The sequence below is a fragment of the Desmodus rotundus genome, chromosome 5 (genome assembly GCF_022682495.2).
Source record: "Desmodus rotundus isolate HL8 chromosome 5, HLdesRot8A.1, whole genome shotgun sequence".
NCBI classification, from domain to species: Eukaryota; Metazoa; Chordata; class Mammalia; order Chiroptera; family Phyllostomidae; genus Desmodus; species Desmodus rotundus.
Window position 1 is genome coordinate 4,026,065 of NC_071391.1, and position 11,620 is coordinate 4,037,684.

The following is an 11,620-nucleotide window of genomic DNA, read 5'->3' on the forward strand; positions in this document are numbered from 1 at the left end:
GGCACGACCCTGCCCACGCCTGCCCCAAACGGCCAAAGGAAGAGCCAGGTGGCCGCCATGATCAGACGCTTTAATTCCAAAAGCACACAGCTTGGCCGCAGGAGGCCCCCACTGGCGGCCGGCCCTTTGCACTCATGATTCAGGGGCACAGCCACTCCCAACACAGACACACACTCTCTCACACACTGCCTCCTGTGCCCCGAGATGCCCCCCAGGGTCCCGCTGCCCTTGCACCCCGCAGAGAGGAGCCCCAACCTGTCCTCACCCCGACTTGTCCTCTTAGCGCCCAGGGCGCCCGCGGCCCCTCTTGGACTTCTTGGTCCCTGAGGGCAGTCGGATGGGGAGGGGGACAGTGCTTGAGGGTGGTGGCGGTGGTGGCATCAGAGGAGGCAGAGGGGGCTCCATGGGCTCTGGTGGTCCAGAGCTGGGTCGGAACCCCTCAAAGGGTGAGAACTTCAGGGGGCTGCAGGGGAAACCAAGGCACAGTCAGTGCCTACTGGCTCCGGAGCAGGAGGGCCGACTTACCCACCTGCCTGGGTGCCACAGGCTGTGAAGCCAAGTGCCCACCCAGGCAGCCCCTGCCACAGGGGTCCCCATGGTAGATGGAAAACAGGCTAACACCGGCTAAGGGACTCAGCCCAGGTGGCCCCAGGGTTGGCAGCAGAGCCAGAGCTGGAACTGGCCTCCTGCCCCAGCTGTAGGCGTCCTGAGGTACCTGATAGGAGTCCGGGGGCTGCTGTTGAGGCGCCGGGGGGAGCGCAGCTTGGGCTGGAAGGTGAAGCCCTCCTTGATGCTGTCCAGGACAGAGGGCGCCACGTATGTGAAGCCCTGGGAATTAGAGGCAGGGCTGGGTGATGCTCAGCGTCCACAGCTCCTTAGCCACGATCCCGGCCCATGTCCCCAGAACCCGCAGGCCCCCCAAACCGCACCAGGAAAGCCTGGTTGGCACTCTCGCTGAGGGCCGTGTCGTCTGGACTGTCCACCGGCGTCTGCCGCGTGAAGCGGGTGTCAAACTGGCTCACGTCCTCCTCCGACTGCTGCAGGCAGACCCAAGTGGTGGGGGGCGGGGAGGGTCAGGGGCGTCCAACATAGGGGTCTGCCACCCACCCCTGGGACGGTAGGACCTCCACTCACCAGACAGGGCCTGAAAGGGGGGTCCATGCGGCGGGCCAGGAGATCATCCCAATTAATGTGCCGGAAAAAGGGGTGCCTCTGTGGATAGAGAGCCCCCAGACATGCCAAGGGTTCACCCACTTTGGCTTCCTCAGTAACTCTTTCTGCCCTATGACCCCACCCACCCCCTCATGGTGGTCCTAGACCCACCTGCACATCAGCAGCGTCCCCTGGGCCACCCCCAATCCGCTGGCTGGGATTCCGCTTCAGAAACTGCAGGACAAGGGCAGGGGGTGAGGGTCAGGGACAGAGGTCGGTTCCTGTGTCCCCAGGTTCCCAGGGGCTGGCCGAGGTTGGTGAAAAGAGAGGGGAGGAAGAAACAGGAAGAGAAGGCCTCTGGAGTGTGGTCTCCACCTACTGACACCCCCAGACTCCCAAGGCTTGGTCCAATGACCACTTCTCCATGAAGCCTTCACAAAGGCACACAGGCCTACCCCCACTCTGTGCCCTGACCCCCCCCCTCAATGGACTAGCACTTAGACTAAGGACTTGCGGGGGGCTCAGCAGCAGCTCTGTGTCAACACTCAGCCCAGGCTCAACGTCTGGGTCCCCAAAGCCAGTGTTCCTCCATCCCAGATGCACGCCACACAGGCAGCAGTGGCTCTGGCTCCCCACGGCCCAGAGGCACCCAGGAACCCGTGCAGGGCCTGGGAGAAGAGACAGGGGCTCGTCAAAGGGCAGGAGGGCACCCACCTTTTTGATGAGGTCCCGGGCATCCGGGGTGAGGTACGGGGGCAGCGCCAGCTTCCCTTTGATGATCTTGTCCATGGTTTTCTTCCGGTTCTCTGCAGTGAAGGGCGGCTGGAGGAGGCGGAGGGTGAGAGGGGCCCTGCTCCCCCACCCCGCCCAGCCCCGCCCTCCCAGGAGGCTGGACTTGCCGATCCAGTGAGCATGTCGTACATCAGGGCCCCCAGGCTCCACCAGTCCACCGCCCGGCTGTGGCCGCTGCGCGCCAGGACCTCAGGGGCCCTGAGGGCCGGGGGGACAGTCAGCTGGGCAAGGCCCTTCCCGGCCGCTCCCCCGACCCCTGGGCCCAGCCAGCTGCCCCTTACATGTACTCAATGGTGCCACAGAAGGTGTGGGTGACGGCACCCTCGTGAATCGACTCCTTGCAGAGCCCAAAATCTGTCAGTTTGATGTGGCCTGAGGGAGAATGTTGGGGGCGGTCAGGGACCCGGGCCAGCCCATGGGGCTCTGCGGCCCACCCCGCAGGTAAACACAGCCGCTCACGCGCACCCTGGCTGTTCAGCATGATGTTCTCGGGTTTGAGGTCCCGGTAGATGATGCCCTGGGAGTGCAGGTGGCCCAGGGCCAGTGTGATCTCTCCCAGGTAGAAGCTGCAGAGACAGGACAGGGTGAAGGCCACAGTGGATCCCTGGCGCCCCCAGGAGGGAGGCAGGAAGTAACACCCACCAGGCTGTGTCTTCCAGGAAGATGCCCTCTCGCTCCAAGTGCGTGAAGAGCTCACCGCCTGCGACACACACACACACACACACACACACACACACGTCAGCAGCTGTGGGCTGGGACCGAGCTCCTTCGCTCTCCAAGTCTTGGTTTCTTTTTGGGGAGAGTGGGGCTCGCAATTCCCGCCCTACCTGCCTCACAGAGCTGCCGTGGGGGTTCAATTCAGCAAACATCTACCGACGCCTACTCGGTGCCTGGCCCTGTGCTGGGTGAAGCTGGGGACAGAGATGAAGAGACCCAGCCATGGCCCTCAGGATGCTCAGTCTGAGAGGAGACAGACATGCCAGACTGGGGCCACAGCTCCAAGAGCTTAACCCAAAAACACCTCCCAGAGGAGACAAGGGAGGGCAAAATTAACCCCAAAGTGAGGAGACAGGAAATCCGTGGTGGTGGTGTGACTTAAAGGCGATGCTGAGACGGAACTCAGGGAATGGAGTCACGGGGCTCCGCTGATATAGGCGGGATAGGTGGGAAAAGCAGGCCTGGACCGCTCCACGGCAAACAGGAGGCCCCAGGGAAGGAAGGGCCCAGCCAAGGCGGCCAGGCTCCGTCCAGGCAGTTACGGGGAGCCGCGGGTTCTGAGGACAAGTGTGGGGAATAACGCCGGGCTCTGAGACGAGGCCCCGGGGGCTGGTGGAGGAGATGCTAGGAGTGGGTGAACCGCAGTTGAGACACAGCTGTCCACCCCCAACCCCCCTCAGAGAAAGGAAAGAGGATGGAGGACATGGCAGAGAGCAACCCAACTGGCTTTGGGACCTGACTGCATGCAGGACACACAGGAGAGAGGAACAGGACATGAAGGGACAGTGGAAATGGACAAAACAACCCTCAGACTTCTAACCAAACCCCCACCATTCCCATCCACCCCAGACACAGGTGAGGGACACACCAGGTGCTGGACAGATGTTTGCTGAACGAATGAATGATGGGTGGACAGACAGACGGAAGGATGGGTGTGGGGGCCCCCCAGCCGCTCTACACACCACACCTCTCCAGGCTGCCCCCCGAGCCCTCAGGGCTGTGTGCGCCACTTCCTTGGCCCTGCCTACGCCCCTGGCTGGGCGCCCCCTCATACCACTGAGGCACTCGAGGATGAGGTAGAGCTTGCCGCCAGTCTGGAAGGCATAGGCCAGCTCCACAATGAAGGGATGCTTCACAGACTCCAGAATGTTCCGCTCGGCCCGTGTGTGTGCTGTGTCCTTGGCGTTGCGCACGATTTTGGCCTGGAAAGGCAGAAGCTGGGTAGCTGGTGGGCGCCTGGGGCTCCGCAGTCCCTCCTGCCGTCCTCTTTGTGCACTGTCTGTCACTCCACCATATTTCTCCATGCTGCTGCTGCCGTCAGCAGCCCTCCCCAGGGACCAGCTGCCTCCCCAGCTCTGTGTCTCTCAGCCTCGGCACCACTGACGTCCTGGGCAGATCATTCCTCGGGGTAGGAGGTTGCCCTGTGCGCTATAGGGCATTTAGCAGCATCCCTGGCCTCCACCCACTGGACGCCATTAGCACCCCCCTCTGGTCACGACTCCAAAAGGTACACAGGCACTGCCGAATGTCCCCTGGGAGGCAAAATTGCCCGTGATTGACAATTACTGCAAAAACAACACACAGTCATGTCCTGTATAATGACATTTCGGTCAACAATGGACCACACATATGACAGCGGTCCCACAGATCATAATGGAGGTAAAAATTCCTATCTCCTAGGCAAAGTCCTAGCGCAACGCATTCCTCGCCTGTTTGTGGTGACGCTGGCGTAAACAGACCTGCCATGCGGCCGGCTGTGTAAAAGTACCTACAGCTATGGACAGTAGATGATACCTGTTCGTGACAATAAATGACTAGTTACCGACTTATGCTGGTACTACACTACACTTTTTTCTCTACTTTAGAGTGTACTCTTTCTACTTATACAGTTTGCTGTAATGCAGTGAGACTTCCAGTCCAGATGGAGGCGTAGGTAAATACAGCCTGCCTCTGCGCACAGCTACAGAAAAAATTACAACTAGACAACAAAACAATGATCACCCAGAACTATCAGAAAGCAGCTGCATGTAAGTCTGATAATCAAGGATTTAAAGAAGCCACAGTCATCCAGATAGGTAGGAGGGGCTGAGATACCGTGACACCCGAAGAGGCGAGGAGAGGGGCAGAGGCACAGAGAGGTGCAGAGGTGTGGCGACGAGGAGTGGCAGGGGGAGGCAGAACGGGTGGTCCCACATCCACCCAGGTGGTGGACAAAAATTGAGAGGGATACCTCAGGAGCAGGGATCCCAGCTCCAGACCAGACCACCCAGCCCAGGGTGCCAGCACCAGGGAGATAAGTCTTGGTACCTTCTGCCTAGAAAAGCAGTGGCGGTTGGGGTGGCGGAAGAAACTGTGGGACTCACAGGAGACTCCTCGTAAAGGCCCAAAATGGACTTAAGACTTACACAGACCCACTCCCTCTGGGATTCAGCACCAGGGCAGCAGGCGGAAGGGCACTGGTGGCATACGGGGAGAAAGTGAAGTGCCTGGCATCAGGTGAGTGCCAGGGGACAGCTTCCTCCCAGACAAAACTCCAGAGGCCAGGCAGTGGCACTGTCCCCTCTCTGAGCCCTTTCCCACACAGAAACACAGAACAGTGACATAGGTTGCCCTGCCCTGGTGATTACCTAAGGCTCCACCCTATACAACTTATAGGTGCCTTTCCTACAATAGGCCACACTACTAAGACAGGGGGGTCAAAGCGGCTCTGCCTAATGCATGGAAACAAACACAGGGAGGCTGCCAAAATGAGGAGTCAGAGAAATATGGCCCAAATGAAAGAACAGAACAAAACTCCTAAAAACGAACTAAATGAAATAGAGATAAGCACCCTATCAGGTGCACAGTTCAAAACACTTGTTACCAGGAAGCTCCAGGAACTCACCGGGTACTTCAAAGGCATAAAAAAGGCCCAGGCAGTAATGAAGGTTACATTAATTGAAACAAAGAAAAATCTACAGGGAACCAACAGTGGAGGGGATGAAGCCCAGAATCAAATCAATGATTCAGAACATAAGGAAGAGGACTTCCGGCCAAGATGGAGGCATTGTAGGCAGACACACTGTGCCTGCTTGAACAACCAAAAGAAGGAGAACAACAAATTTAAAAATAAAAAACAACCAGAACTGACAGAAAATTGAACTCTATGAAGTCTGACAACCAAGGACTTAAAGAAACACTCATCCAGACCGGTAGGAGGGGCGGAGATGGGCAGCTGGCCAGAGAGGACTCGAGGCAAGGTGGCGGATGGAGGACTGGGCAGTCCCACATTCCAGTGTAGATGGACGGGGGTGGGGGGACAACTGGGGAGCGAGACAGACTGCGCAACCCAGGGCTCCAGCGGGGAAATAAAGCCTCAAACCTCTGACTGAAAACACCTGTGGGTGTTGAGGTGGCAGCCGGAGAGACTCCCAGCCTCACAGGAGAGTTCGTTGGAGAGACCCACAGGGTCCTAGAACGTACACGAGCCCATCTACCCGGGAATCAGCACCAGAAGGACCCAGTTTGCTTGTGGGCAGCGGGGGAAGTGACTGACAGCCAGCTGAGAGCAGAGCAAGCGGCACTGTTCCCTCTTGGACCCTCCTCCATGTACAGCATCACAAGGCAGCCACCTGGGTTGCCCGGCCCTGGTGAACACCTAAGGCTCCACCCCTTACTATGTAACAGGTGCACCCAGACAAAAAAAAAAAATGGCCCAAATGAAAGAACAGATCAAAGCTCCAGAAAAAATACAACTAAGCAATGAAGAGATAGCCAACCTCTCAGGTGCACAGTTCAAAACACTGGTAATCAGGATGCTCACAGAATTGGTTGAATATGGTCGCAAATTAGATGAAAAAATGAAAGCTATGCTAAGTGAAATAAAGGAAAATGTACAGGGAACCAATAGTGACAGGAAGGAAACTGGGACTCAAATCAACAGTGTGGACCAGAAGGAAAAAAAGAAACATTCAACGAGAACAGAATGAAGAAACAAGAATTCAAAACAATTGAGGATAGGCTTGGGAACCTCAGGACATCTTTAAACATCCCAACATCCGAATCATAGGGGTATCAGAAGGAGAAGAGGAAGAGCAAGAAATTGAAAACTTATTTGAACAAATAACGAAGGAGAGTCCCAAAGAAGTTGGACCCAAGGAGGAACACACCAAGGCACATCATAATTACATTACCCAAGATTAAAGAGTAGAGAATCTTAAAAGCAGCAAGAGAAAAGGAGACAGTTACCTACAAAGGAGTTCCCATGAGGCTGTCAGATGATTTCTCAAAAGAAACCCTGCAGACAAGACGAGACTGGAAAGAAGTATTCCAAGTCATGAAAGGCAAGGAGCTACATCCAAGATGACTCTATCCAGCAAAGCTTTCCTTTAGAATGGAAGGGCAGATAAAGTGCTTCCCAGATAAGGTCAAGTTAAAAGAGTTCATCATCACCAAACCCTTATTATATGAAATATTAAAGGGACTTATCTAAGAAAAAGAAGATAAAAAATATGAACAGTAAAATCACAACAAACTCACAGTTATTAACTGAACCTAAAACAAAAACAAAACAAACACAAACTAGCAAACAACTAGAACAGGAACAGAATCACAGAAATGGAGATCACATGGAGGGTTATCAGCGAGGGAGTGGGAGGGGGAGAGAGGGGGGAAACGTACAGAGAATAAGTAGCATAAATGGTAGGTAGAAGATAGACAGGGGAGGGTAAGAATAGTACAGGACAAAGGGTTGCCAGTTTGATCCCCCGTCAGGGCAAATGCCTAGGTTGCCGGTCAGGTCCCCATTAGGGGGCGTGTGAGGGGGCAACCCCACACTGATGTTTCTCTCTCTCTCTTTCTCCTTCCCTTCCCCTCTCTCTAAAAAAAAATAAAATCTTAAAAAATAAAAAGAATAGCATAGGAAATGATGTAGAAGCCAAAGAACTTATATATATGACCAATGGAGATTAACTAAAGGGAAGGAATGCAGGTGGGAGGGGGTGCGCAGGGTGGAGGGGAATAAAGGGGGGGAAATGGGATAACTGTAATAGCATAATCAATAAAACATATTTAAAAAAAGAACTAAGGAAGAAAAAACATTCAAACAGAACAGCAAGAAGAAAAAAAGAATTAAAAATAAAACGAGGATAGGCTATGGAGCCTCTGGGACATCTTCAAACATACCAACACCCAAATCATAGGGATGCCAAAAGGGGAAGAGGAAGAGCAAGTATTGAAAATTTATTTGAAAAAATAATTAAAGAAAACTTCCCTAATTTGGTGAAGGAAATAGACATGCAAATCCAGGAAGCACAGAGAGTCCCAAAATAGAGGACCACACCAAGACACATCATAATTAAAATGCCAAAGGTCATCCTGCCTGGTGTGGCTCAGTGGATTGAGCACTGGACTGCAAACCAAAGGGTTGCTGGTTTGATTCCCAGTCAGGGCGCATGCCCGGGGTAAGCAAGAGTCAACAACACATTGATGTTTTTCTCCCTCCCTTCCCCTCTCGCTAAAAATAAATAAATAAAATCCTTAAAAAAAATAAAAGGCCAAAGGTTAAGATAAAGAGAGAATCTTTTTTTAATTTTAAAGTCAATCTTTACTTTTTTTTTTTTTTAAGAGAGGGAAAGGGAGGGAGAAAGAGAAACATAAATATGTGGTTGCCCCTTGCTTGCCTCCTACTGGGGACCCAGCCCACACCTAGTCATGTGCCTTAAAATGGGAATCTAACCGGCAACCCTTTGGTTTACAGGCCAGCACTCAATCCACTGAGCCACACAAGCCAGGGCAAGACAGAATCTTAAAAGCAGAGAGAGAAAAGCAGATAGTTACCTACAAAGGAGTTCCCATAAGACTGTCAGCTGATTTCTCAAAAGAAACTTTGCAGGCAAGAAGGGACTGCCAAGAAGTATTCAAAGTTATGAAAACCAAGGACTGATAACCTAGATTACTCTACCCAGCAAAGCTATGTATCATTAGAATGGAAGGGCAGATAAAGTGCTCCCCAGACCAGGTAAAGGTAAAGGAGTTCATCATCACTGAGCCATTACTGTATGAAATGTAAAAGGGAATCATAAGAAAAAGATCAAAACTAAGAACATTAAAATGGCAATACATTCACAACTATCAAGAACTGAATCTAAGCAAACAAGCAGAACAGAATCATAGATACGGAGATCATTTGGAGGGTTACCACTTGGGAGAGGGGAGGGGAGAACGTGGGAAAAGGTGGTGCAGGGGTTAAGAAGTACAAATTGGCAGGTACAAATAGACAGGGGGATGTTAAGAACAGCATAGAAAATGGAGTGGCCAAAGAACTTACATGAATGACCCATGGACATGAACTAAGGGGGTGACTGCTAGAGGGAATGGGGTTACCGGGTGGAAGGGGATAAAGGGGGAAGAACTGGAACAACTGCAATAGCATAATCAATAAAATATATTTTTTAAAATAATAAAAAGAAATCCCTCCTCCCGCGCGCGCGCGCAAAAGAAAAAAAGTTTGCTGTAAAACAGCGCCGTGTTACACCAGCAGCAGCCTCTCGCATCTCAAGTTTACAGCATATCTGGATCGCATCGCTTTCTCTTGTGCTTGATTCTCTCTCGTGCTGTTCTGTACGGCAATGTGCTGTCTAGGCTTATATCCCAGGAGCAGCAGGCTCCGCCACACAGCCTCGGTGTGCAGGAGGCTAGACCACCTGGGTTTGTGCAGGCGCGTCTGCGATGTTCGCACAGACGCCAAATCGCCCGACAACGCATTGCTCAGAATGTATGCCCTCGTTAAGCAGCCCAGGACTGTAACCACCGCAGACAACACACCGGCGGATGCCCACGACAGGGACTGCCTCCTCCATCATGTTCACTGCTGTCCTCCCAAAACCTAGTGCAGTGCATCGGGAATGGCGGCCACTCAGCCGCAGACTCACTGGCTGAAGGAATGACTCACCTTCCTCAGGACTTTCATGGCATATATTTTGCCCAAGTTGGTGCCCTGCACCTTTCGCACCTGGAACACCTGCAGAGCAGGGGAGACCAGATCAAATTCCCTCTCCACACCCTATCTTTGAAAGGCCCCCACCCTGATACTTGGGACCCAGAGGCCGACATCCACCCGAGGGTGGGGCAGGAAAGATCTCCAGTCTGACTCAGAGGACTTGCCCTTCCCTCCTTAATGTTTCTGTCTCTGAGTTCTGTCCCGGGCTCTCCTGATTTACAAGTCTGTTTGTTTGGAGAAGCCTTTGTTGGGAAGCCAGTGAGGAAGGAGGTAGGGCCCTACCTTGCCATAGCCCCCCTTGCCCAGCACACGCAGCAGCTCAAAGCAGTGGGGCCCAATGCGCTCAGGGCTAGGGTTCACACTGGTCTCAGTCAGCTCCACCTCCTCACAGTGTCCCACAGGCCTGTGGACACAGGAGGTCGATGGGGGCAAGGCTCTGTACTCCCCAGTTCCCTTCCCCAGCCCATTGCTCCTCCCCCATCACGACCCCCACTCACTCCAGGCCAGCCGCCCTCAACTCGGCAAGGGGACACACGTCCTGTGAGAAACCGAGGGGTAAGAGGCAAGGGAGGCACCAGGATCCCTCCCCTACAAGCTAGGCTGCTGGGCTCAGCAGAAGAGAGGGTCAGGAATGGGAGCCAGCAGGTGATGGGCCAGGACTGGGGAGGAGAGGACGAGGGTAGAAAAGGGAGAATCACGGGAAAGACCAGGGTCCTGGACGGCAGGTCGGGGGTGCGGGTGGGGTGGGAGCTTACTAGGAGCCGGGATCTGAGGGAGAAGGGGGTCTGCAAGAGCAGGCCTACTTTCGGTGGGGAAGCCAAGGCGTTCCCATCGCCACCGTGATGAGATAGGCTCCGGGATCGAGCACGGCCCAGGCGGACCACTCACCGCAGGGAACTCTGGCTCGCCCTCGCCCTCGCTGTCTTCCTCCGTCTCCAGATCCAGGTCAAACACGGCCGCCATGGCGGCGCTGCCCCGGCGGACCCCTCGGCGGGTGCGTGGCCGCGCTGTGACTGACAGCCGGGCCCGGGACTCACGTTATCACTCTGCGACGGCGGCCGCGCGCGCCGATACGCAGGAGGTATCGTCCTCCGTCGAGCCGGCCGCTTAGACTTGCGAGGAGAAAATATGGCGTCCGTCGCAAGGCCTCTCGGGAATTGTAGTTTCAGGGTGCCCGGGTGCCAAAACCTATGGGTCTGTCTTTGAACCTCTGAAGTCCTCAGAGCACAGCTCTCGCGGAGCAGCACCGGACAGCGGCAGCCTGGGAAGCTACCATCTTGGCTCTTGGAGAGAGTTAAGAGTTTGAAAGGGGCACAGTCGGCTGCATCAGCCTCTCCCTATCGTGCCTCCGAGGCACTTGCAGGTCAGAGCATTTACTGGGTGACTGCTCCGTGCCCAGCTTACCTCCAGGCTTTGTTGTTAGGTTCCTGCCAGAAAGGATTTGTGTCTTATTAATCTACCTGTAAATATGGGCTTGTGTTGGAATTTGCTCCGTCGCCAATTTAAGCACATTTAGTAATCTCTGGCTACTGGATATAGAGTAAGTGCTTAATAAAACTGTTAAAAGAAGCCCTGGCTGGTGTGGATCAGTGGATTGAGGGCCGGCCTGCGAACCAAAGGGTCGCCGGTGTGTTTCCCATCAGGGCACATGCCTGATTGCGGGCCAGGTCCCCAGATGGGGGCGCACAGAAAGCAACCACATATTGATATTTCGATATTTCTCTTTCTCCCTCCCTTCCCTCTCTCTAAAAAAAATAAAAAATAAATGAGTGAATGAACTTGGATTTGGCCATGGAGATGGGGTCTGAGGGCTGAATTTGGGCCAGATGAAGCCTTGGATGAGTAGGTATAAACTCAGATGGAGAGATCTCAGGGGTCTCCAGGCTGGATGAAGGTTATCTGTCATGTGGCCCTCTGATTGTAATTCCACCCTCAGGAGGCTCTCAGGTTTGGGTCCTGGTGGGAGTCCTGGCGGGGGTG

The 11,620-nt window shown here is 54.0% G+C and overlaps 1 protein-coding gene across 2 annotated transcripts; it reads right to left on the reverse strand.

The window, feature by feature from the left end:
- Positions 1-53: 53 nt before the first annotated feature.
- Positions 54-10,734, reverse strand: RPS6KB2 (ribosomal protein S6 kinase B2). 2 transcript variants are annotated; one of them, XM_024574304.4, is made up of 15 exons: positions 10,529-10,734; positions 10,138-10,178; positions 9,923-10,043; positions 9,593-9,661; positions 3,716-3,863; positions 2,587-2,644; positions 2,410-2,510; positions 2,226-2,316; positions 2,052-2,142; positions 1,867-1,974; positions 1,324-1,386; positions 1,135-1,212; positions 930-1,037; positions 716-828; positions 54-463 (listed from the first exon to the last, which is right to left on the reverse strand). In XM_024574304.4, the coding sequence occupies exons 1-15, from the start codon at positions 10,601-10,603 to the stop codon at positions 280-282; spliced, it is 1,449 nt and encodes a 482-aa protein (XP_024430072.2). In that variant the 5' UTR covers positions 10,604-10,734; the 3' UTR covers positions 54-279. The 2 variants fall into 2 exon arrangements, 1 of the variants encoding a protein (XP_024430072.2); XR_006653224.3 differs by lacking the exon at positions 54-463 and having other exon boundaries at positions 2,074-2,142.
- Between the last annotated feature and the right edge of the window lie 886 nt (positions 10,735-11,620).

What these genes read in the sequence shown, in the direction of transcription:
- RPS6KB2 (XM_024574304.4), bottom strand. Translation starts at nt 10,603, where the DNA reads ATGGCGGCCGTGTTTGACCTGGATCTGGAGACGGAGGAAGACAGCGAG. An exon ending in ACGACATGCTCACTGGATCG is followed by an intron (nt 1,975 to 2,051) that starts GCAAGTCCAGCC and finishes CGCCTCCTCCAG; the next exon opens with CCGCCCTTCACTGCAGAGAA. An exon ending in GTGCCAACCAGGCTTTCCTG is followed by an intron (nt 829 to 929) that starts GTGCGGTTTGGG and finishes TCTAATTCCCAG; the next exon opens with GGCTTCACATACGTGGCGCC.